Genomic DNA, 27,288 nt, shown 5'->3' with positions numbered 1-27,288 from the left:
ATCCAGCAGTTGCAATACTTGAGCAATTCACTCGCAAGGATGTCACCGCCCAAATGCTGTCGGAATACGATTTTGTGAAATCATGACCGAAACAGCCCCTGGTTTGGTCCTATAAAAGCCAAAGCAGTGTTTAATTTAACCAGGCGGAGTGCCCTTACGATGTTTTACCTTGTGAAAAGGAAAGGCCTGGGTGTGATCGTTATAGTTTGTGGGAGACGTTAACTTTTTATACGCAAAATATTGAACTTTTTTTTTTAGATTGGGGCAAATGAGGTGGTGGCGATGGTGTTTGCGTGGTGATGAAAGATATAACGGACTTGACGGCAGGATGGAGTTAGCCTTGGCGCAGTTCCGTGCTGCTGTGCCAATCCGTTTCTCAACGCGATACGAACTTTTTACACTGGCACTCTGCTTCAAATCTACCGCGGTACCTCAATATGTACCACTAATTATATATAACATTGACACGTAATGAGAGATGGTATAATTTGCTATTTTTTTTTCATGTTCATTTCATGTTTTGACCACTTTTGCATTGTTAGGCCCTTACAGCCTCTGCAATGAAAAACATCTAATAAAAAATAACTCTCCCAAAGTTTCAAAAACTGATGAGTGTTGTGCCTGACCTCGGCAGCTCGGTGAGCGCAAAGGGAGCTTCTCCTGTGCCCAGTGGGGCACAGTCTAATAAGACCGTCACTTAAATTGTAAAACTAACTTTTCTTTTACCAGTTTAAGGCCCACTTAGCTTTGCAGATTTTTTTCAGAAGCGACCTGGTCATCACAAATGACAGCTCAACGTAAGTGGCTTATCATCGTGTGGAAACTTATCGCAGCCAAATACTCTTAAACACACGTTGATTCTAAATGTGCACAGAGAAACCGGAGGGCCCGGAGAAAAAAAATCCGCCCGACCACAGGGAGAGAGACAAGCAAACTCGAAATCTACAGCTGGCATCGGGGTCGGTGTTGAACCCAGGCGAGGGAGTTAACATCTCCGCCACAGCGGCGCTCTTACTTACTCGGCCGGGCATAGCTGAAGAACAATGCACGGACTCATTGGCACGCGGGCGTGTGTGTATGTACACGTACAGTGGTACCCTGGAGATCGAACTTAATTCGTTTCAAAAGGCCATTCGAACATCGATTTGTTCGAACACCGAATTAATTTTCCCCATAAGAATGTAATGTAAATTACATTAATTGGTTTCCAGACACAAGAAATCTCTCATAAAGCATTTTTACACGAAGTTTACAGTAAAATCATAGAAAAAAAGAAACAATAAATAAATGAATAAACATGGAATAAATTAAATAAATGAACATTGAACTTCACTTTACCTGTAGTAAGGAGAGTTGATGGCTTGAGTGGAAGGTGGTGCGGAGGAAGAGGTGGTGGTGGTGTTATTGTTTGGAAGGGGAGTCCCCTTTGTCTGGGCAAGCGTCATGCACGCTGGGCCATACGCGTCTCAGCCGTACAGCTCCTTTCAAGATTGCCCGTTCGACCTTCGAATTTCGTTCGGTTTCCGGGGCAAGAAAAACCGTTCGGAAATATCGTTCGAACACCGATTTGTTCGAGTTCTGGTGCGTTCGATCTCCGAGGTTCTACTGTACGTTGAATTTCTCTCGCACCGTACCTCGCCCACTGTGCTCGTCGGGAGCTGCGAATGGGTTCCACGAAACGAACACTCGTCCCTCGAGGGTGTTTTCGGCGCGTCCTCGCGTGCGTTGTGAATTCACGCGGTCCGAACAAAAAACGGCGGCTTGCCATAGATTGCTGATCGCGTATTCAATGGCTGAGAGATGCCGAGTCAATGGGCTTTGGAACACTGCCACTGCACAACGCGCGTTAGCGCGCATCCGCTGTAGGTGTTTGTTTATGTGAGTTCTCACGCACTCCCACGCAGTTTGTTTTGTGTGTGTATAAATGTTCCTTCACGTTGCGTTATGGTGGTGTGTTTATAATGCATGTGACAGGTGCCTTCGATGATGCTAATGTACGCAGCCGCCCCATTAAAGAATCCAGTTAATTTCGTGCAAATGCAGACTCCGTTGGGGCCGCTTTCATGCAGTGTGCAATAACTTCTGTGACCTCCGACGCATTTTTTGATTCGTCGGCCTCTGTGGAGGAGGAGGCGGCTCTGGAAGGACGCTGACGCTGGGCAGTTGGAGGCAGTCGCCCTCCAGCAACAACGGAGGGCAAGAGGGGCGACGCTCACAACAACGAGCGAAGCGCCGGGGGTCTAAAACAGCAAGTTGGCACAGTAGGGGGCACACGTGGTGCATCGGCCACTCATCTCAGTTCAGTCAAACCGTGGCACCTGCTGGGTCTGTCCCGTGACCTCCTGCCAGCGGACGTTCGACACTTCACGTGGCCTTAACGTGCACGTAGCCTGGCACAAGCGCCGTGGTGATGTAACTGGTCACTTAGTGGCGAATCAAAATTTATTGGTCGCATACACAGGTAAGCTGATTTTGATTTAAAGCTTTCGTGACTGCAGGGATTCATGTTCTTGGTTCTTTCGGTAAAGTCACGTAGAAGAGAAATAATAAAATAATATAAATATTTATATTATTTTATTATTATTGAACATGCGCGCCCCTGCAGGCGATTATCTCAACACAGAGCCGGCCCAGCCACTAAGCGACCCTTGCAATTGCAAAGGGCCCCGTGGCCAGCAGAGGGCCCCCCTAGAGTCACTGCTAGCTAGTGGGTGAAAAAATTATACATCAAAGGGGCCTCCAACCAAATTTTGCGTAGGGCCCCCAAAGGTCTAGGGCCGGTTCTGTCTCAACACTCACTCTCGCCGTGCGTCTGCCTACGCAGCCGCTCCACACGCAAATCGCAGACGCGGCACCAATGCCCAGAGGTGTCGACTCGAGTCATGTGACTTGGACTCGAGTCAGACTCGAGTCATGAATTTGATGACTTCAGACTCGACTTGGACTTGCATAACAATGACTTTGTCCCACCTCTGCCAATGCCCCGTGCTAACGTTCATTCGCGGCGTAAACCCTGCACTGCCCGGAGGGAATATTGTGCGATAGAGTATCTTTACCAGTGGTTCTTAACCTTTACTGGCAGCCTTGCACCGCTTTGGATCTCCATCGTATATACTTTATTACAATGTTAAACGCATAGGGCTTGATGAAACAAAGTTGTAATTGCGTGCCCGTCCTAATTTGTTTTTATTTACCTTAAAGGGCATCTCACACCCCTCGGGGGGTGCGTGCACCCCAGTTAAAAAGACCCACTGCTTGAGGTCAAATACACTTGTCAGCCAAACATCGCATTGCCGATGCGGTTTGTCTCATTATTGGCGATAATACTTCAATCAACACAATTTCGTCAACATGCGAATTCTGATTTTGTTGTTGGATACCTCCTCTGGGCCATATTGACAGATGGAAACGTCCCGGAACACGAATTTGTAAATGTTGTGCGTTTACTCTCCAACACACCGGTATGAACTAGTAACGAATTGGCATGTTCCGTTTACGTGACAACCTATACCGATTGGCTGTCGGGTGGTGGATTTAAAGACGCATTTATATAATCCAACCCCAAAAAACCCCTCTTATGGAAGTAGTAACTCATTGGGCACGTTTTGGTTATGTGAACAAACCTCATTGTCTGTTGGGTGGTGGCAGGTTTAACGACACATTTACACAATCTAACCCCCCAAAAAACCTCTTCTGGATAACAGATCATGCTTATTCATTCTCCAGTAAAAATCCTGGCTGCCGCAAATTTCACACATTCCAACTTCATCTTTATTATCAGCTCTTTGTTGTACAACACACAGGTGACAATTTTGTAATTGGAAAAAAGTTTTATTGTACACAAAAGCAGAGTTAGAGGCAACGGGTGATAATTTGAACTAAAGATGATCAAAAGGTGACAAATGTTCCACCTTTCAACACAGCCTTGCAGTGAATTTACAAACATCAAATGTCAATACCATTTCCACCCGGACAAATAAAACAATCCCCCACATTGCTGTTAACCGACTGCAAATCAAATAAAATTCACTCGTAAAACGCTCGTTTTCACCAACACACCTAAATTGTATTCACTTAGAACAAGTGGACTTTACTTCGATAATTCACTGTGTAACAAAAAAAATTCTTTGTCCCTGGGAAGTAAGTGTTATTTCCTAATTGCTTATGCCTCAAAAGTACAGAAAATGGCTATTATTCCCCACAAAATTTGCTTTTGTGACCAGGACAGTGATATTTAGAAATTTACCTACTTTCAATGGGAAATCGTGGTGTGCAGTTGTGTCATTCCTTCACATTAAGTCCTGGTCACAAAAGGAAAGTTTGTGGGGGAATAGCCATTTTCGATACTTTTGAGGCATAAGCAATTAGAAAACAACACTTACTACCCAGGAACACAAATCGTGTTACATAGCGAATGGCAGCTAAACAACATCACGTTCAAGAAGATGATCGCTTTAAAAGAAGATGATCGCTTTAAAAGAAGCCTCAACAGTTCCCATTTGAAAATTTGAGCAACTGCCACGTTGTGACGACTACTTCCCAGTACGATCGACCTTCTGTGCTTAGACCTACGGAAACAAAACACAATAAATTCAAACTCCTTAAAACATTAAAATAAGAACCTGACCCACATGGGAAGCCGACCAAAAACAATACTGCCGTTTCCTTATCTCGTTCCACGGAGTTATTCCACTCCCAAGGTGCTTTTACTGCCCCGCACCATCAACTAAAAACTCGTGTAAGTTGGTTTAAAAAGTTGTGTGATATCCCAACTGCCAGCATGCTCTTCCTAACCCATGCAGCATCTGGCTTACATCGAGGCATCTATATATATATAAACCACAGGCCCTATCGGACAGTTTCGGGGAACGTTGCCAAAATGGGTCACGAAATCGGCTATGGTATATGTATGGAGACAGAACTTACGTTGGGGGGGGATGGTTAACCCAACTTGTTTTAGCATAAAATCTTTACTACTCGATACAAAGTGAGGCATATAAACGCGAGAAATCAAGTGGGCAGAAACAAGCCTCTTTAAAACGTGTAAAACAACACTTGAACGGCGCTACGCTGCTCTCGTTACCAAGTGCACACGGAAGCGAGTGGCACTTCATGAAACCCAATGGCTTATGGGAGTTACGATTAGTTTACGCACCATTCGCTAACCAACTTGTTTTTTTATGGTCGGCGAATTGAACGTTTCCGTCGTTCCGTAAGACTGCGCGCGACAGACGGAAGGAGGCTTTTACCAGTACGCCACCGGACGCTCGGGGCCAGCCATCACAAGTCAAAGCGATCAGAGAAGCATGGCGAGCGTGGATTGGTGAGAGGACGACTGCTCTGCTGTATCACCACAGCCTTGTAGTGGCGCACTGGGTTGGCTTTGTGCACCTGAGGGAGGAGGAGAGTGGGGGGGGCAGATGAAGGCAACGAGTCATTTCTGAAAAAGTGCGACTCTCAATTCAGAGAACACGGTACGACACGCGAGTTTGTAGGCAACGCATTCGTTATCTCCGCCCCCCAGTGCTTAAAAACTCTATGTTGAACTTCTTTCGCACGGTAACATGGCCAACCGTGCTCTTTAGAGGTGTGTTGGGACGGTGGTGCAGCGGTTAGCGTGCCGTGCCACGAACCCGGGGACCCGAGTTAGACTCCCGAGAACGGCCAACGCCGGTGACGATTATCTGATCCGGTCATGGGATTCCCCTAGGTCGACTCGGCCTAAAATGAGTACCCAGTACGATGTGTAAACATCGCCACGCAGGGACCAAGGCGACTGGGCGTGGTGCTGGCCACCCACCCCCTACATATGCCGTGCCAGCCTTTCGAAGGTGCGATTCGCTAATAGCACTTGCACCAACAGTCAGTTGAGGCTAGACAGGGAACTTTGTCTTTGCGTGTGTGTGTCGGGGGGGGGGCGGTAGTGTAGTGGTTAGCGCTACGCTGCACTACAAAACACAGCCTCCCGAGTTTGATTCCCGCTAACGGCCAAAATCAGTGACGACTATCTCAACTGGTCCTGGGCCTCCCCTAGGTCAACTCAGCCTCAAACGAGTACCAGGTGCGGTGTGTAAACATCGCCACCGGGAAGATAAAGGTGGCGGGGCGTGGTGCTGGCCACCCAACGCCTCGTGCACCTTTCTGACCTTCATGGGTGCTTGGTAACAGCACTTGCCCCAACAGTCTGTTACAGGCTATACAGGGGATTCATATTCTTAGGTTTTTTTCGGTAGTCACATAGGTAAAACATTAAAATTAATAAAAGTAAAATAAAATAAAAATCACGACGTTTCGGAGGCAACACAAGCTTCCGTCTTCAGGTGGAATTGATAGACAGCCAGGCTTGTTTTACCATGTTTAGTTGTTTCTTTTTTCACACTATTGTTATGTAGGCCAGGCTTAGTCACAAACCGTACCTCTCCATAACAAAGGCTCAGCCTCTTAAGCCTCACCTTACCATATGAATAAAAAGTGTGCCGTACTTGGCCCTTCCCCCTCTCCAACCATTATATATACGGAGTGGTAGCTCTTGCAATCTCTCATTTACTTGATACAGCTGTCGTGGCTGTGACGGTTCCACCTGAAGACGGAAGCTTGTGTTGCCTCCGAAACGTCGTGATTTTTATTTTATTTTTATCAATTTTAATGTTTTACCTACGTGACTTTACCGAAAAAACCTAAGAATATGAATCCTTGCAGTCACGAAAGCTTCAAATCTAGAATTATACAGGGGATCTTTGGGTGGGGGGTGGTGCGTGGGGGGGGCAGCAGCCTTACAACTTCTTTGCGCTGCTGGAGGATCATCTGGCGCTCCTCCTCCGCCTGCTCCTGCAGCCGCAGCTCCCACGCGGCCTCGTTCTGCCGCCGCTGCTCTGCGAGCTGGGCGTCGTACTCGGCACGCTCGCGCGCACGCCGCACCGTGTTCAGCTCCACGTTCTCCACACCTGCTGCGGCGCACAGGCACGCATTCGGAATGTGTCGATGCACGCATAGCGGTTGGGTGCGCTGCGCTCCGAACCCGGCGACCCGAGTTCCATTGCCGCTCGCTGGACAACAATACTGGGACTCCCCCTAGGTCGACTCGGCCTCAAATGAGTCCTTCGTGCAGTGTGTAAACATCGCTACTAGGGGGACAAAGGCGGCCATGGATGGTGCTGGCCACCCACCTCATCTCCAGCCTTGATTAGGTGCTCACTAACAACACTTGCTCCAACAGTCTGTTAAGGCTGTACGGCTGGATCTGTGTCGAGGGATGTGCGATTAAACTTCTTTCGCACCGTACAAGGACACCCCCCATCACTGGTCGAGAGCTTTGCAATTGGACACTTTGAAAACCCACGAATATGTTCACACTTTAACCCCGAGCAACGCAGCACGGCAATACCCGGTTCACGTCGGGTGGGGAGGAAATGCATTCCGGAAAGATGCGAAGACGAATATCGGAGCGACGTTAAATCAAAGCGACGTACAGGGTAGCAGTGGGCTGGTGGCGGTTGAGGCGAACGCCGAGAGGCGACGGATAACAAGAAAGGACGGGGACCGGTGACGTATCAGCGACGCGAGTGTGGGGTTGGTGCGACGCTAATCGGGCCGCGGTGTTGATAACAACGCGACAACGGTATTTGTGAAATGACATATTGATAATAATTTAAATTCACAAAGCGCCCTTAAACAAACCGTTCTCAGGGCGCTAACGGGGGAAGACGTAAATCGGGGTACGACTGCAGAGAATAATAACACATTCCTGCGGAGGGAGCTGGTAGGAACGTTGGGTTGCTCGGTCAATGGCCAGGGACAACGGCGGCGTGGTGTATTCCGCAAATATGCCCGACTGTGAGGACGGGCACAAGCCGGCGTGAGCAGGTTAAACGTTGAGTTTTATAAGGGCACCACGGGGTGACCAACCCCTCCCCACCCAGCCCCACCCAGCCCCACCCTCCCCACCCAGCCCCACCCTCCCCACCCAGCCCCACCCTCCCCACCCAGCCCCACCCTCCCCACCCAGCCCCACCCTCCCCACCCAGCCCCACCCTCCCCACCCAGCCCCTCCCTCCCCACCCAGCCCCTCCATGCACGACGGACAGACACAATCCCCTGTGGGCTGGTGTAACCAGGAGGTTCCTACCAGTATTATCACTGATCTGTTGAGTTTGACAGCCAATACACCACGGCAAAGTGACCCTCCCCACCCAGCCCCGCCCCACCCTCCCCACCCAGCCCCGTCAACTCACGGGCGAGGATGCGGTTATGGCGTTGCGCCACAAAGGGCGCGGTGGTGGTCACGCGGCACGGACGGGCGCGGAACGTGGCGTGCTCCTTCTTTTGCTCCTCCTCCTCCTTTAACTGCTCCAGTCACACACGGGTAAACACACACACACACACAGGTGCGCCAATTTAGGGCTTGATAATATATACATTATCCTTGAAACCTAATTGGTCCACACCAAAGACTTTCTTTAGAGCCCAGTCTCAAAGCGTTAGACCAAGAGAACGCCAGAAAGCGAACAGCACAAGACGATGCATTATCAGAGCACTGAAAGCATGTTCTTTGTTTGCACGTTCACCACAAGCACGTGGGGGGTTTATGCAGACATGATTCCTTGCAAAAGGTGTCCGTTCGGTGTTGTGACATCTTAACACCCGTTTTATAGCCAGGAAAAAAAATGGTAAAACATATTCTTATAACGTCCATCATGACCACGCACTAATGGCATGCACTGGAACAATAAACTATACAACTACCAAGATGTTTATTTTACCAGGCAAGGCCCACTGAGCAATGTAGCTCTTGTTCAGAAGCGACCTGGCCACAAATGATAGCTCAACGAAGTGGCTCATCATCATGTGGAAATTTATAGCAGACAAATACTCTAAACGCACGTCGTTTCTAAAATGTGGAGGGGAAAAACCGGAGGACTCGGAGAAAAAAATCCATGCAACCACAGGGGGGAAGAGACAAGCAAACTCCAAATAAACAGCAGGTGTCAGGGTCGGGATCGAACCCACGACCTCCTGCATACCAGGCGAGGCAGTTAACATCTCCTAGCCACCGTGATGATGCAGATGAGAGAGAGAGACACGCAAACTCCAAATAAACAGCAGGCGTCAGGGTCGGGATCGAACCCACGACCTCCTGCATACCAGGCGAGGCAGTTAACATCTCGCCACTGTTGCAATGTAATGGTAACTCCATGACATATGCAAGTGCCCGCAGCCCCCAGTTGCCGTGTTCAATTATGTAAACGAGGGCTCTGTGCGTGGTGCAACTCAAATGTCCAGCGAGACATTCTTCAGATGCATTCTGGGCGTGCAGCGGCAGTGAGTCACCTTCTTGTTGAACTGCTCGGTCTTGATGGAGCCACGTTCGTCGACGCGCAGGTGGAAAGGCTCGTGCTGGGTGAGCGGTCGCAAGTGCTTTTCTGGCAGGGCCACATGTTCCAGGTCGGGCACGGGCTGCGCCTTGAACTGGGGGACCTGTCGCACAAAGATAAACATCCCCCGTGTAGCCTTAACAGACGTTGGGGATAGACCCGTTAGCGAGTAGCACCTACGAAGGCCGGCACGGCACACGAGGTGGGTGGGAGGCCAACACCACGCCCGGCCGCCTGGCGATGTTTACACACCGCACGAGGTATTCATTTGAGGCCAAGTCGACCTAGGGGAGGCCCAGGATCGGTTTGGATAATCGTCACTGGTTTTGACCGTGAGCGGGAATCGCACTCGGGCCGCTGGATTTGTAGTGCAGCGCTAACCGCTCCACTCCTACCGCTCTTCCAAACCTGCACCAATGTCACACATGCGCGCGTGCGCACACACACACACACCACATTGCCAAAACGGGTCAGAACAAAATCAGCAACACGAGCTCATTCCAATTGAAGTCATCGTCATCAGCCGTGGACAATCCACTGCTGGACCAAGTTCTCCCCGATCCGGTCCTGCGATGCAGCAACGGCTGCCACCACAGTTAAGCCGATGTCATAGCTCCCAACAACCCCGTCTCTCTCGACGTCCTCACAAACACGTTTCAACTCCTTGTCCGCTACTCCCGTCACCATTCCGGACCACCGCCGGGGCGGTCATCATCTCTTCAAGCGCTGTGCCCCAGCCCATCTACTTTCCTTAACGCTTTACCCAAGCTCTTACAACCTTGCTCAGTTTTAGAAGTGTGTCGACGCCTTTCTATTAGAACTTCAACGGTGTTGATTTGAAGCTTTCGCGACTGCAGGAATCCATACTCTTTGGTTCTTTCGGTAAAGTCACGGAGATAGAAAATTAATAGATCACGGCGTTTCGATCGCAACACAAGCAACCGTCTCGCCTGAAGACGGTCGCTTGTGTTGCGATCGAAACGCCGTGATCTATTAATTTTCTATCTCCGTGACTTTACCGAAAGAACCAAAGAGTATTAAACAGTGTTGTTTGTTTTGTGTCATTGCCAAGCAACCATTTTCAAAATACAAACCCTATTGGTCTTTGAGGCACACTGTACATCTTGTCTGTAACCCAGTCACACTTGTACACACGTGTACCCCAGTTCGACAAGCAGTACAGTGCCACAAAACGAGTACACATAAAAACGGGTACACGTGTCCATGCAATCCCACGGGCAAATCCTCAGGCACATCCTCTCGCTTGACCGCCCCCCCACCCTCCCAACCAACCAACCCCCACCCACCCAACCACCCTCCCTCCCAACCACCCCCACCCACCCACCCACCCACCAACCACCGCACCTGCTCCTCCAGCTGGCGGATCTCCTGAATGCGACGCTCACGCCGCTCGGCCCGTTCCTGGTCGCGAGCGTCGAAGGAGAAGGGCTCCGGCTCCACCGTGCGCATCTCTGGCCGGGGCTGGAAGGGCAGCCCGAAGTGCGGCATCGGGTTGGCTCTGGTCACAGGTCGAGGTGCCTCCAGCTGCTTGAATTGACAACAAAGACAAAGGTTCCCCCCACCATGCAGCCTTAACAAGACTGTTGGGGCAAGTGCGGTTAGCGGCACGACCTGGAGAAAAACACAGGTCCTTCGGTGTCCAAATGCTGCTTGGATTTCTCTCCGGGTCCTTTGGTTTTTCCCTCCACATTTTAAATCAACATGCGCTTTGAGAGTATTTGGCTGCGAGACATGTCCACGTGAGAAGCCACTTTCGTCAAGCAATCATTTGTGGCCAGGTTGTTTCTGAAAAACGAACTGCTAAAATACAAAATAGACCCGGAGGAAAATCCACACGACCACAGGGAGAACGTGCAGACTGCAAATTTACAGGCGTCAAGGGGTTGGGATTGAACCTACGACTTCCTCTATACCGGGCGAGGTGGTTAGCATCTCGCCACGGTGGCGATATGCGTTAGTAGCCAAGACAACTCAAAAGCACCGGTCAAAAACAAAGGGAGTACCGATAAGTCCTTGCGGGTGAGCACACGATGCTTGAGAGTAAAAGCCGGGGACTCCGGGATGGTCATGGGTAGGGTCGCCTTCTCTGGCACTCCCTGCACAAGACACGGGACGTAATACATCATCCGCCGCACGGAGCCGAGCGCAAGTTCCAGCAATGGAAGACGACGACCGAGCAAACGTTCCGCAAAATTTTGCGGGTGGTGTCCAGATCACAAGTCGTATCAAACGTCCTCATTTTCAGCAACACACAAGGGAGGTGAATTAACACGGCACACAAGACTGCGCTTGTGAAGCTCCCACGGGGGATTCTGCAACTCGTGGACTAAAGCGGCTCTCGTGTGGCCCGATGGAGAAAAGTGCACCATTGTGGTACCAAGGAAACCCACAACGCTCCGTTCATAATCCGTAATGTTTAAGATGGGCCAGTGGAATCAATGGACAACCTCAATTATATATTGGCAGATTCAGGCTCCACAGAACTTGCAAAAGTGTGATATGTATTTCAATTGCACAGTTCTTTCAAATTAAATTAGTACATCTGGAATTTGCACCATTGTTCTAGCAGTTTCACAGTAGGAGGAAAATTTGCTGTGCGCGTTTACCCAATTAGGTAAAGCGAGCGATTTTAAAATGTAAGCAGACGCCAGCACACGCAGCTTGCACATTTTAGAAAAATCTCATGGGAATATTTTTTTTACGTCAAAACATGACGACTGCACGTATGTAGAACTTCTTTCGCACCGTACGTAAGCTAACCATGCCAATCGGAGCTGCAGTGTTGAGTTTATGGGCAGTGTTGAGTCTACGAGGAGCCCGTATTTCTAGATTTGAAGCTTTCGTGACTGCAAGGATTCACACTCTTTGGTTTTGTCGGTAAAGTCACGTAGGTTAAGAAAACAAATAAATTAAATCACGACGTTTCGGAGGCAACACAAGCTTCCGTCTTCAGGTGAAACCGTCAGCAAGTGATTTAATTTATTTGTTTTCTTTTTTAACCTACGTGACTTTACCGAAAAAACCAAAGAGGAGGAGTACGTATGTTTATACTGTATGTTGAACTTCTTTCTCTTAGTCAACCGTACGATAATTGTTTGGTTAATGTACCTGCAGTATCAGTCAAGGAGGCCACTGGGCCCGAACCACGTTTGCCAAAAACAAGCAGCAAACACGCTACCGCTCGCCATGTCACTGTCCCACGCCTCTTCTGTGCGGCCTACATTTTCTCTCTCAATTGTGCCTATGGAATAATCTCCGAACATTCAAATTCGTGATACCAAATGCCAAAATGCAGTGTCCTCCTGATCTCTTGAAGAAGAACAAAACACACGAGGCCGCTCCAAAACCGCATGCCGTCCCTGGAAACAAGCAGTTGCGGCGGGGTGGTTAAACATGTCAGGAAAGGTTTTTTAATTTGACCGATTATTACTTGGGGTTGTGTGTGTGTGGTGGCCAAAAACACCAAAGATCCCCCCCCCCTCCTCTCTAAAGTATTCCCAGGCTGCCGAGGGGAACGGCAGTATCGTGGGGGTAGTAGCCAGCCCAGCACCACGAACCCAGAATAAATCTAAATCAATTCACCATCGCGGCCAATGTCAGCGATTGGCCGTGGCCTTAAATTCAAACCTTGCGCAATGCGCAAACGTTGCAACGAGAGAGACGAAGGCGACCGGGTGTGGTGCCAGAAACCCCCCCCCCCCCCACTTTGCACCAATGCTGGCCTTCATTAGGTGCTCGTCGACAGCACTTGCCCCAAACAGGCTGCGTAAAGGCTACACTGGGGGCGGGAGGGGGGGGGAATATGATCTGTCGTCTGTGGTGGCGGCGGTAGAGCGCGTGTTCTCGCACCGACACTTGCTCCAGGATGGCGACGGGCAGTGGGCGAGCGTGGAACTGGTGCATGGCGCGCTCCTTCAGGCGCTCCTCCTCCTCGTGCCGCAGACGCTCCTCCACACGCTCGCGCACGCGCTGCTCGGTCTCCGCCGTCAGGCGGGCGCCCTCGTGCGAGCGGCAGCGGCGTCCGATGGGCACAGAGCCCGGCTCCAGCAGATGGGGGTCCAGCTTATGTGCCTTGAACTGGTGCCTGCGGAGCACACGCCATCTCCAGTTTGTACGCACGTTGGAACTTCTTATTTTTGCGCCGTACGTAGCCGACCGCGCTAATTGGAGGTGAGGGGAGGACAAACAAGTGCATAGCTCAAGTGGCGGCCTAATATCGGAAGGAAGAGCATTCCAGACAGCCGCAGAAGCGCATCTGAAAGCGCGGCAATGCAGCGACCGTCTTTTTTTGTGCAGCTCTGAATGGACGGGCGCCTCGAGTATTCCACACACACTAGCGTCTTGCTGCGCTCAGACAAGCCGCGTGGGTGTGCACGACGATGGTTCTTACACCATCGCGCGATACGCCGAGGTTTACGTGGAAAGTCTGTGGCGGTGCGACAAAACTTCGCACTGAAGGTAATCAAACGCATCCAACGCAGGGCCAGTTAAACGAGTCGGTGCGCACTGCATTGAGATGCTTAGTCGCAGCGACACACTGCACCAGCGGCGCACAACTTTAAAAGCCCGCGGACACCGGCGATACACTCGGCAAGCCGTTCACCACTCCGTATTCGCAACCGTGACCGTTACGCTTGCAAAGTTTCAAAGTCGCTCTTGCCCAATGCGCCCCGCACTCTATAAAGGTTGCACAGCCCCCTTTCCTGCACTACGTCCAGCGAGAGCCCGTGCATTGGCTGGCCCCCGGCACTCACGCTTGGATGCGCTCCAGCTCCTCCTGTTCCAGCTGCGCGCTGCTCTTGCACGTGGGGGACCGTTGGCGCATGCGCGTCACCAGGTGCGGCGTCATGGGCATCGTGCAGGAGTCTGGCCGGGCTGTTATCGGAGAAGGACCTTGGAGAGGGGGGGGGGGGTGGTGGAACGGTGAAGCAACGTCCATGTCAAAGTCACGCCAATTTGTACAGCATCCCACAGAATCGGTTTGTACCGTCGGCCTTCAACTGGCCCCTTCTTACGCACCACTTTATCAAAGGGCTGTAATTACCACTATCGCGATGGGTAATGTTGAAGCCAACCAACTGGAGTAAAAAGTAACCCGTAAAAACAAAGTTTTTCACTATAAATCCTTTATATGCGTGGCGGCTAGAGTCCTCTCGTCCTCTGGCTTGAGATGGCTGCCACCTATGGGTCAGATGATTGCCTGCCACCATTAAGCAATTGGTAATTAAATATTATTTATTTTTTCCTAAAAAGTGTAAAATTTTGGGAAAAAAATTCACAAAAATACATTATCACGCACAACGAGTCTGTGTGCAAAATGTCAGCTCGATTGGATCACGGGAAGTGGGTTAAAAAACGACCGAAAGATTTGCACGGTCCTAAGCAAGCAAGTGAACTTAATATAAAGGATTTAAAAATAAGTGTCACTTAGATTTATGATCTGCTACATGCTACAATATACAACAGAACATAGATTTACTCAATAACTTCCCAACTTCATGGTGGAGATTCTGGGATACAGAGACATTTCGCATTTCCACAAGGGGGGGGGAGTTGTCAGCGATGGATCTTCATCAGTGTGGTAGGACTGCACTGCTCCAGGTTCCAAGATACTTCCAAATCCTCACGTTGACAAAAAGGACACGCATTGCGAGTGGATAGGCCATAGGCCCGAGTAAAAATTGGTACCACCGCAGAAAGCAAAAGTATTTCGGCGTATCCATTTAGTTACACAGCTAAGAAGAGAGAATTACTTGACCACCCGCTAATTTGAAATGGTTAGCACAAAAATTTTTTTAACCGCTAAATGTATGCCACCCTGGGGAGATACCGAAAAGGTGGAACATCTGGGTCTGTGCTAATGGTCCATGGTGTGGGCCCCACGTTAGTGAGATGTTAACTACCTCCCCTGGTATACAGGAGGTCGTGGGGGTTCGATATCGACCCCGACACCCGCTGTATATTTGAGAGTTTGTGTGTTATCCCCGTGGTCGCGTGGATTTTTTCCCTCTGGGTCCTCTAGTTTTTTTCCCTCCATATTAATCAACACGCGTCAAGGCATACCATTTCCACACGATAAGCCACGTCGGTTGAGCTATCGTTTGTGGCCAGGTCGCTTCTGAACTAAGAGCTATATATATATATATATACACACACATATCACAGCTCAGTGGCCTTTACGGTGGTAAAAACACTGTTCCTTCGGAGTGGGCAGGTAGGAACTCGGTTGGACAGCGCATTCGTGCACGACAGAAAATATGCACGACACAGACAGACAAATAATCCTTGGTGGGCAGTGTGGAACCTGCTGTTCCTATCTGTAGTGGAGAGCACGGGGGTTCCTCAGGGCAGCAGTGGACGGAGCACGACTCTGCCTCACTCTGACTCACCCGTCTCCTCTGAGCTGCATGCGATTGTGTGTGAGTGAGTGAGCTGTGTGTACTGAGTGAGCCGTGTGCGAGTGGATTGACCGTCAGCTTTCCGTGGCTGCGTCTCCGGCGCTGTGGCCGTCATGTTGCGGGCTTCTCGGGCCTCCGAGGTGCGGGGCGCACCACAACAGGAAGTGGCCAGCTCGCAGTCACATGACGCACTTTAACCAATCCGGGAGCGTACATGTTTGGGAGAGGCTATGCACGACAGACAAATAATCCCTGGTGGGCAGTGTGGAACTGTTGTTCATACCAGTATAAACATTTTTTTTTAATTGGTTGCTGGGTATACATCGCAGACGTACCTTTCTCCAAATCCTTGCGGCTACGCAGGTGGAACCTCTGCGGCGTGCGCCGCTCAAACTCCAGCAGCTGCTCCGCCATGCTCTTGAATGCTGCAGTGCCCTTCGTGGGATGGCTGATCAACCTGCCACTCTGCAGCGCCTCTTCAAACTTGCGCTTGCTCCCACGAGTCATCAATTTGAACGGCTGGATCACCGTTCTGCTGGGCTGAGCCTTCTTCGTCTGTTGGAAGCCAGGATAAATCGCACACCGGATAATTTGATGATCAACTGTATTTCATACGGCACACAGCCACATCGGTTCCACTTCTTAGAAACGACCCGCGAGTGACAATTATCCGTCAACACTGCAAGCATCAAAACACCCAAGCTAATAAAGCGGTACGGGAGGAGGGGAATCTTGTAGAACTGGCGACAGCCGTGTTCATCGTCTTATCAAGCTCAGTCACTCCCGTCACTGTCAGGACCTCTTATCGTGGCAGAAGGGACTGCGTTGTGTCAATGTGGTTGCTGCCAAACAACATGTGCAAGTCATGTTTAACCCACAAAAAGGTCCCCCATTCTCTTGTCACTTTTGTACAGCTTCGAGAGGTTTTACCGTACGCTTGTGACCGGGCATGCTTTGTTCATCTGGCGCGATTCGATCGTCACAAACAGACTCTCACACATGTACCCAAGTCTCACTCGCAGCTTCACCTTATTATGCGAGATTCAACGCGTTTATGTAACGTTACGATAAGATTTAATCAATCGTTACATGCCAAGTGATGACCCATCGACAGACCACGTAAATCATTAAAATGTATAAAGCATCCTTAAACAATTGTTCTCAGCTATGAATGAAAAGGCAGAAATAGTTTAAGAGCAACCAAAGAAAGTAGTGAGAAAGACGTTTGAAAAGAATGAGAGAGAATGCCATTGTAAACAGATGCGTTTTTAGTTGAGATTTAAAGATTTGTCACGCCTCAGAAGTCCTGACCTCGAAGGGGCAAGGAGTTGTAGGGACAAAGACAATTTGGTTGGCACTATGCAGACACAAGGAGGGGGGGGGGGGGGGGGGGAGGCTCTCAGGGCCGTATTGCTCGACGGTCGTAACCTCATGGTGACGTACCGGGGAAGCGGCCGATGATTTGCGGAGGTTGGCAACGAAGTCAACGTGGTGATACGGCTCGCCAACTTGATCGCTCGCCTTCGCCCGTTTATCCGTGCGGAAGGTGAACGTAGAAACTGTGGACGTCACCGAAAGACACAGGGTGAGGTCATTTTAATTCCCCCTCCTTCGCCCCGCGTTAACGCCTCCTCTCATTTTCCGAACTATATCCTTGTACTGGTAGGAACCTCCTGGTTACACCATCCCACAGGGGATTATTGTGTCCGTCCGTCGTGCAGGGAGGGGCTGGGTGGGGAGGGGCTGGTCACCCCGTGGTGCCCTTATAAAACTCAACGTTTAACCTACTCATGCCGGCTTGTGCCCGACCTCAATCAGCCATATTTGCGGAATACACCACGCCACCGTTGACCCTGGCCATTGACCGAGCAACCCAACGTTCCTACCAGCTCCCTCCGCAGGAATGTGCTAAATGTTGCAATTTCGATACGACAGATGATGTTCCTTCCAGCTCAAATCCTGATCGTCTTCTTGAGAGACGTTCAAGAACAAGACGCGTTAATGCCGAGAGCCCGCAAACATTCCTGCAATATCACTTTAAACTTATTGAAACCATCATCATCATCATTCGATTATGGATTTGCATAAACTGCAAAGACTCGCACACACTAACGTTTTTATCTTTGTGCAATTCTAGTAATTATTCACAGGTACAAACACAAATGGCCACTGTGACTTGTAAAAACTACGGATTGTATAGGTCATATATGTTGTCACTTGTAGCAGAAGCGATTGATAACCCCACGTCCGAGGGAGCCGTCCCAGCTGTGCTTACATCCAAAGTGCCCCCTCCCCCCCGATTTGTGTGTTGTATGTATGTAGAACTTCTTTCGCGCCGTACGTAGCCAGCCGTACTCAAATCGGAGGTGTAGGGGAAGGGCAAGAGAGCGATGATTATATCAGGGTCTGCTAATATCCATTTTATATTCTACCAGCTGAACTTCTCTTCAGTCTCTGGGGCGCCTGCTGCTTGGCTTCCACTTTCTCAGGCTCCGGGTGCTCCGCCGACTTGGTCGACCTACAGCAGCAGCAGCAGCAGCACCACACGCAAACCTTGTTCACTACTCAAGTAGACGCAAGTTTTCTATAGGGTACTGAACTGTTATTATTTTTATTCTTAGGTTTTTTCGGTAAAGTCACGTAGGTAAAAAATTAAATTACTAAAAGTAATAATAGAAATATAATAAGAAATCACGACGTTGCGGAGGCAACAAGTCTCCGTCATCAGGAGGGGCTGTCACAGCTAAAATTATTGCATCAAGTGAGGCAAAATTCCAAGAGACCAGCCCTTAAATACAAGTTAAGGGGGGAGGGGCTTATCTGAATGTGGTAACCAGGGAATGTAACGTGTTGGGGTGGTGGGCGGGGCTACAAGAGAAATTGGCGAACGTCGTCAATGTGTACAAGAGAACAATCAGTGTACCTCGACCTAAACCGGTGTTGGTTGAGAATCCAAATACAAAAAAGCAGTACTGTTATTATTTTACCAGGTAAGGCCCACCGAGCTATGCAACTCTTTTTCTCAAGTCACCTGGCTATCTCAAATGATGGCTCAACAAAGTGGCTTATCGTGTGGACATTCATAGCAGCCAAATACTCGGAAACGCAGGTCGATTCTAAATGGAGGGTAAAAAACGGGAGAACACGGAGAAGAACCACTCGACCACCAGGGAGAAAACGCGAACTCCAAATACACAAGCGTCAGGGTCGAGATCGAACCCACGATCTTCTACCAGGTGAGGCAGTTAACATCCATTAGCAATTACAGTAGAATCGTTATTTTTTCAACCTGTACACGTAACATGGCAAGGCTAACCTTAATTGTAAAAATCAATAAAGGTACAAGAGTTGCGGTTACATGTTTTTGGATGAATTGTTCACGTGTATGAAGATATAAATGATGTAAAAACTGTGATAAACAATAACTTTTCCCCCCCAAGGATGGTCAATAGTCTGACACCACCCCTCGACTGATCTCATGGTAGACACTCAATCCGTACTATTTAGAACATAAAAATGTATTAATGCATCATCAAATCACTAATAAACTAACAATACAAGTAGACCTGACATTGCATTAAGTGTCACTTGCCAAAAGAGCTATTGAAGACACAGATAATATATAATCCTGATTTGAAGCTTTCGTGACTACAGGAATCTATACTCTTTGGTTCTTTCACATATGTAGCCTTATTGTAGCTGCTCTCTCGCTAGTTCAGCAGTTCCACTGCTGGATGAAATTTTTTACGCCCAAGGACGACCGCTTGTGTTGCGATCGAAACGCCGCGATTTATTTATTTTATACCTACGTGACTTTACCGAAAGAACCAAAGAATATGGATAATACAGACAAGTCCCCGAGTTACGATATTTCGATCTTACGATCGCGATACGATACGTTTTCAATGCATGTTAAAAAGTTTTTATAGCAGATAGGATTGTTTCCTGAAAAAAACGTTCTATTAAATATAGGTAGGCTAAGAATTTACCTTGTTTTTTTTAGTTTACATTTTACTGTGCAATACAGTATTGTAATTAATAAATACATACAGTATATAGTTTATACAGTACTGTAAATTGCTCTGTTTTGCTAAATTATCACCATTCTTTAGGACTCCTGGGTAGGCGATGACATCTTCGACTTACGATATTTTTGACTTACGATGGGGTCGTCGTAACGCATCTCCATCGTAAGTAGAGGACTACCTGTATATACACGACTCTGGTAGTTGATCCTTACAAGACACTAAAATGTGTTGCGTATGCTGCGGGCTGGCTGTATGCACACCAAGTACCTCAATTTCGGCTGGGCAACTTCAGCTGCAGAGCTTTTAGACAAAGATCCCGACCTAAACAACAACAAAAATATTCAATATGATCATAGGTTTGATTAGAACAATTTCTTCCAAATATACTATGCACAGAAACCAAAAATAACCCCGATTTTGTCAGCAAATTTCAAACTAAACTTTTTCTTCTTTCACCGCCCAAAAAAAAATGTTGTGGCTAGGATATCAAGCCCTCCAAAACGTGTGCTAGGGCACTGGTTATCCCTTGAAGCAGGCTGTAATCACCAGCGAACCGATGTCATCATTGTTGGCAATATGCACGGAGCAAAAAGGACGGTCTACTTTGGGAACATTGGTACATTGCTATTAGCTCTTACACAACCTAATTTCTAGACATTCTTTTTACAGTATTCCTATCAGCTACCTCTAACCATTAAATATGATTTAACATTAAAAAGCACACGAACTGACCACAATTATAGTACTAAATTATATCTTTTTTTGGGTATACACACCACCTGTTAGGACATACGGTTCAGAAACATGGCAATTTTAACATGGAACAAACAACTGAATCGTGTAGAAAGAGTAATGCATGCTTGGAATTATATTGAGAGACAGAAAGAGAAAACACGGATTAAAGGTGTATCAGCAGGTTAAGGACGTTATTAAAACTTATGAAAAGCGGGCTGGGGTAGGAAACGTTGCAAGGAGGGTTGGCCGATAGTCACGAAAATTGACAGCCAATGAACAGAACGCAACTGAGAGTACATGTCCTCCGCAAAGATGAGGAAGCCTTCATCTAGCAGCGGTGCGATCATGGCCGACGATGACGATGATCAGGGGTCGGCAACCAATATAAGGAGAGCAATTTTTTTTTTTCGAATTCAGTAAATACAAAAAAACCTCCATATTTCAACAGCCACAACACGCGCATGTGCATAACGTCACGAAGTGGTCCTTAAAGATTCTAGATTTGAAGCTTTCGTGACTGCAAGGATTCATATTCTTAGGTTTTTTCGGTAAAGTCACGTAGGAAAAAAATTAATAAAAGTAAAATCAAATAAAAATCACGACGTTTCGGAGGCAACACAAGCTTCCGTCTTCAGGTGAAACCGTCTTCACAGCACGCGTGAAGACGGAAGCTTGTGTTTGCCTCCGAAACGTCGTGATTTTTATTTTATTTTACCTTTATTAATTTAAATTTTTTACCTACGTGACTTTACCGAAAAACCTAAGAATACGGTCCTTAAAGACTCCGGAGCCGCAGGTTGGCGATGTCCCCCTGAGGATGACCATTATGAAGGCACAAGGGCATCAGGATCCGCACCTTTTGCTTCTCTTGACGGCCGGAGAAGAGACTCTGCTGCTGGCAGTGGACGTGACACTAATTGTGCGTCTCCCTGCACGGATGTTGGTCAACTGCTTTCGCACCGAGGCACGATTCTTCTGGCCAGCCAACGGATCCAATCTGCGCACGAGGGACGATACACACACGCTGCAATGTATAGACCCTCAAACGAATAATCATCATGAATAAAAACAAATAAAAGGGAAGAACATACGTAGGATGTTGCCAGAGTAATTGACCACGCGTCGCCGCACTCATTGACATGTTAATTTTTTCTCTAACCCCTCCCTCTCTCCGCCCCCCCCCCCCTCTGTCTATTTAAGGCCTCGCCACAGAGACGATCTCCGTCTCTGTGCCTGTGTTACTCTCTCTATGTATCTTGGTGATATCTGTCTGCTTATATGTCTGTCTATAGTTTTCTGGTTAGATTTTTGTTGCTATTTCATTTATACCTGATGATGATTGCTTGTGTTGCAATCGAAACGTCGTATGCTATTATTTAATTTATTATTTTATCTTTATACGTGACTTTACCGAAAGAACCAAAGTGCTAATTTACAAATACACTTTGCTTCCCACCCACCCACCTAACCAGGGTGAGAAAAAAAATATTAGGAACGAAATACCCTCACAGAAACAAACTTTATCCCCCCCCCTTGACTGTTGCGATTAAATCAGAAACCTCCAGTCACATTATCAAACAATTCTCCCCTTCATCTCAAACCAGGTTATAAGATGCATTTTCCCATTCCTGTATTTTACACCAAAAATTGCGCGTACATCTTATGCACCTGCTTTGCAGCACCTCCGATTAGCACGTTTGGCTATGTATGGTGCACGCGAAGTTCAACAGTACGTACACACACACACACGCGCGTACCTTGTCACAATAGCACTCCGGCGGGTGGCGGGAGGAACGACAGAAGCCACTCGAGCGCCTGCGGTAACGCCAGTGCGCCACTTCGTCACAGACCTACACAGGTTGAAGAGGTCTGTGCCTGGCTCACGAGTTTCTTCCGGATTGTTTTCTGCTTCAGACCGAGCCGCCACCACACTCTTCTCTTCCGACGACTCATCGTCGTCATCACCACAAAGGTCTTCCTTGGCAGAGCCGTTGCCTTCCGCAGGCTGTTGGTTCTCTGCGGCTTCACACTGGTTTACTTTCGCTTCTTCCTCGCGCGTTTCTTCAGCAGGACAAGCAACGTCATATGGTGAATTTCCCACACGCATGGGGATGATGTCCGCTCCCTCCTGCACGGTATCTGCCGCGCACTCAACATCCATGCTGCTTACGGATGCACGATCACCGTCACTCTTTTCAACTCGGTTAGGGGCATCAAGCATGTCACCTCCCTGGTCCGAGAATTCATCTTTAGCAGGGATCATTGCTTCCATCGCCAACTGTGCAGCAACACGACTATACCCTTCTGCAGGCTCAAAGGTGCCCGGAAGCTTCTCAATACTTATCTGTGGAATGTCAGCACGGGTTTCCTTCGCGACTACGTTGTCTGCAGACTTGGCGCTCGCTGTCGCCGCGTCTTCGTTTCGCTTCGCGAGGGACTCGGCATTCGACGCCGTTCCCGCGCCTGCCTCAGCCTCAACCTCCTCCTCATCAAGCATCTCTTCATCCGGCAGTTCTGCCCCCTTGTCTAGTGATAAGACACCGCACCTCCGATTAGCACGGTTGGCTTCGTACGGTGCCAAAGTTCAGCATACATTCAGAAACTCAAAATTAAAACGTGCGTTTCGTCAAGCAACACATTCTTTCATGACGCATGCCCGTTTTCTAGAAAACATGCATCTTTAGGGAGACGTATTGTGATATTCGATTGAATACTTTTTTATATACAATATAATGGAATCGCTCCATAAAATAATGTTCATTCATCTATGTTCATCGATATCTGTGATATTCTTGATCGGAAGCTTTCGGTAAAGTCACGTAGATAGAATCTATCTACGTGACTTTACCGAAAGAACCAGAGTGTATCTGTGATATTAATAATCAGTGCTGTACTAAACATCAATTACATTCAGGCAAGTGGCACAGACAATAACCGCTTTATATTGAAACATTTAAATTAACCCCCCCCCACAAAAAAACCCCACAATGCTAATGCCTGCACAGGAGTTGTGAAAACGTACGTTTCATGGCCAAACCAGGAAATATTTTATGTTGTACCTGAGTCCACGTTGCTCATCACCGGCAGGTCCTCCACAAGAAAATCAGCCCCATCGTGGAAAGCCTGGTGGTCCTCTTGTCTGTTATCTATCCCCACGGAGAGAGAAGCATGTGCAGCATTAAACATCGGATAGGTGACCACAAAAACGGGTGTTACCTCGGCTACTGTCCACGCTATACGTTGCGGGCACAAGGCCGCGATGAAAAATCCGGTGTTGTACTGTACATTATAAAAGGTCGCGCACTCATCACGCACAAAGTTCTTGCCACAAATGAACCACGATTTAATGCCCATCTCGTCAGCAAGCAATAACCATGCCACGAACTTCAGCCATCCTCGTAGCAGCAGCTTTTGTTTAGCCATCAGACAGAGATGGCACGCTTTCAGATGGGATTCTGCGGCCGTCTGGAATGTTCTTGCGTCCGATATTAGGAAACCGCTGGAGCTACGTACTTTCAAATCCAGATTGGAAAATAATTTCCTTAGAATGGATTGCGTTTAGTTTATTGTCCTCACCCCCGCACTTCACCAACCTGTACAGACCAGTGTGAAGTATGGTCAGATCCAGAGATTGACAAAAGGGCTGCATATGGAGCAAGGATTTTAACTTCCCTCTGCATTCCCCTCATGTGATAGAGAACGTGTGCAGCACGCGCACAATACCCAGGTCACATGCAACATTTAATCAAATGTACTACAATGGCCTTTGCAGGGGATAGCCTAATCGAGTCTCATGACTAGATCTGTATATGCATGCATTGGGATGTGTGGCCTAAAACTCCTTAGTGTTTTTGCATTTGGTAGTAAACTGGCGATCTTGGAGAAATGCCACTCAAAGCTCCGCACCGATTGAGTCAATAATTAATATCTTCACTGGCATCTCCCTAGCCATATATAGCAACGCAAGCCCATGCATATGGTGGCTTTAAGTAGTCTCCCACGGCACGCACACGTTGTACAGTAAAACACAATTGCACGGAAGGGTTAAAGATGGGCAAGTTTAAATTATTGTGGCCTTGTTTTGCTTGGAATGTCAGCTTATAGTAAAAGGCTCCACGTTGCAAAACTCTCGGTTCAAATCTTTGCCAGGGCACAATTTGCCAGGGTCAAATGTGCCCAAGCATATACTGGAACAGCTCCATAAATAACCAAGGGTTTTTGGGGGTGAGATCACGTAAATAAAGTGTTGTTAACCCACCACCAGAGCCAATTAGTAAGGTCCGTCACGTAAACAAAACGTGGACACAATTAGTTGCCAACACAGCACACCGGTGCGTTGGAGAGTAAAAACCAACTACAACATTCACAATTTGGGAACGACGTTTCGCTGGCGATTTCAGTAAAATCAAACCGAATGCAACAGCTGACAATGGGCCATGCAGAGGGACGCGCTGTGTTTGGGAGGGAACATTGCAAACTATGAACCCGGCAATCGGTTTGTTCGTTTTATACTAACAACGGGTAACGTCGGCGGCGAGTGCTATCCAACAAAGGCTCCAAGCCACACTCCTTCACCAACTCGCATTAACCGGCGTGGCCCCACGTATGGCCAAATCCGCGTCTGTATGTTGCAACTTCTTTCGCACCGTACGTAGCCAACCGCACTCATCGGAGGTGCGAGAGGAGAGGGGGGGGGGCGAAGGACAACAACCTAAACACAGTTGTAAAGGAATGAGATTTTTTTCTATGTAGATGGGAGTGCATTCATATCGGAAAGGCGTTCCATGCGCGCCATTCACCCAGCAACAAGGCGCTGCGGAGAGGCCTTCATCCAGCAGTGGATTGACGCAAAGGGGCTGAAGTTGTATTATTACACACAAACTGATGCATTTGCTATGGTCCCCGTGTATAATGGTGGGGGGATTATCCACCACCACCACCACCAACCCACCTTGCGATGTCAACTACGCGGGTGCCAGAGGACCGCTGTTGCGCACTTTCAAAAACATGGCGGGAGTTATCGGGCGCGTATATTTATTTAAAAACAAAAACAACCCCATTGCGTATTAACAATTAAGACAGAAAGGCAGAGAGACACGAGGGCGGATGCACAAGGCGTACGTTCGACTGTAAGAAGAAAGCGGTTCGTGACGAGCGGCGAAGATGGCCGATCGTCAAGACGATTAGCACCAGAATCAGCACAACGCATTAGCAATATATTATCTCGTCTTAAGCCTTTTACAACACCGCATATAAATTGTGACCATCTCAAGGATCGGCGAGGGTTACGTTGACGGCGGACCACCCGGTGGGAAGAGGAGACATCAAACGTAACAAGAGGACCGACATTTGAAACATCCTCACACGAAACTCACCAAACCACGCGTCCGCGTTGTCGTTGTCCACCACGCTGCCAAAGTCGCCGCAGGTCGGCGCGTCGAAATCGTACACGTATTGGTTGCTCATTGTCGCGAGAGAGAGAGATGTTATATTATATACGGCGTAAAATCCGCTACGAAAACAATAAGAATTTAAAAAAGTGGTCCCACCAAAGGCCACCGACCACCGCCCTCCAAACCAGGGCCCCGTCACTGGAAGTTAAAAAATTTAAACGGTAACGGCTGCGCGATTGGACCAATCAGGACGCGGCAGCGGCCAAACGGAGCACGCTGATTGGACGGACCCCAAACGGAGCCCGCCGATTGGACGAAGCCTCCGGCCCCCCCACCCCCACCCCGCCCCACCCCGCCGCGGACGAAACCAACAGCGCTCTCCGTTCAAAAATACGAACGTGGGATACTTTTTAATTTAATTTATTTTATTAATTGTATTCTTTTATTATGTTTTATTCTTATTCTTTTATTATTTCCCTTCTACGTGACTTTACCGGAAGAAACAAGAAGACGAATGCCTGCAGTCACAAAAGCTTTAAATCGAAATTTTAGTCGGATACGTACTTGCATTATATACCGTTTTGTACTCGTTTCGTTTACAATTTAATCAAAGGCGCAACAGTGTGCGCTTATAAGTTTACGTAGAAGTTAGAATGTTTTATATTAGATGCGGGCAGTGGTTTGTTTGTAAAGTGTGACCCCCCCCCCCACCATGTTAAGGTGGGGGGGGGGACTTGGTTTCGTCCACATTCGTTAACAACGCTGCCTGAAACACCCTGTACACAATACACACACAATGGGCGCAGAGGTGGAAGCTTTAAGCGACGTTTCGGGCGATGGCCCTCAAGAAGGAGCATTACTCGAGACGTTACACACATATATAAACGTCCTTATAAGGCCACGGTGTTATTAACGCTTTTGTTTTGTTAATTATATTTGTATATCAATGGCAATGCATCATTACCTAAACAATCTTTACTGCTGTAGTGCGATTATAATTCTGTAATATAAACTAATACAGTATGTGCAATGCGTTATTTATGCTCACGGTACCAGAGCTGTGGAGTAAGAATAAATTATACTGGTAGGAACCCACTGGTTCCACCAGCCCACAGGGGATTATTGTGTCCGTCCGTCGTGCGGGAGGAGCTGGGTGGGGAGGGAGGGGCTGGATGGGAGGGGTGGGGCTGAGTGGGGAGTGGCTGGTCACCCCGTGGTGCCCTTATAAAACTCAACGTTTAACCTACTCACGCCGGCTTGTGCCCGCCCTCACAGTCGGGCATATTTGCGGAATACACCACGCCGCCGTTGACCCTGGCCATTGACCGAGCAACCCAACGTT

The 27,288-nt window shown here is 48.4% G+C and overlaps 1 protein-coding gene across 3 annotated transcripts; it reads right to left on the bottom strand.

The window, feature by feature from the left end:
• Positions 1-3,790: 3,790 nt before the first annotated feature.
• On the bottom strand, positions 3,791-26,153 carry LOC133355897 (targeting protein for Xklp2-like). 3 transcript variants are annotated; one of them, XM_061573310.1, is made up of 16 exons: positions 25,929-26,153; positions 23,613-23,699; positions 22,311-23,079; positions 21,410-21,550; positions 20,086-20,139; positions 18,223-18,308; positions 17,234-17,349; positions 16,126-16,345; positions 14,147-14,285; positions 13,242-13,476; positions 11,396-11,488; positions 10,737-10,919; positions 9,328-9,474; positions 8,232-8,343; positions 6,778-6,947; positions 3,791-5,391 (listed from the first exon to the last, which is right to left on the bottom strand). In XM_061573310.1, exons 1-16 carry the CDS (start codon positions 26,017-26,019, stop codon positions 5,281-5,283), a joined length of 2,754 nt encoding a protein of 917 aa, XP_061429294.1. In that variant the 5' UTR covers positions 26,020-26,153; the 3' UTR covers positions 3,791-5,280. The 3 variants fall into 3 exon arrangements, with proteins under 3 accessions (XP_061429294.1, XP_061429295.1, XP_061429296.1); XM_061573311.1 differs by having other exon boundaries at positions 6,778-6,944; XM_061573312.1 differs by having other exon boundaries at positions 10,737-10,916.
• Positions 26,154-27,288: the final 1,135 nt, after the last annotated feature.

The sequence above is a fragment of the Lethenteron reissneri genome, chromosome 52 (assembly GCF_015708825.2).
Source record: "Lethenteron reissneri isolate LAM-NWPU_2019-01 chromosome 52, ASM1570882v1, whole genome shotgun sequence".
NCBI lineage: Eukaryota > Metazoa > Chordata > Hyperoartia > Petromyzontiformes > Petromyzontidae > Lethenteron > Lethenteron reissneri.
This window is presented reverse-complemented; position numbering and strand designations above follow the sequence as displayed.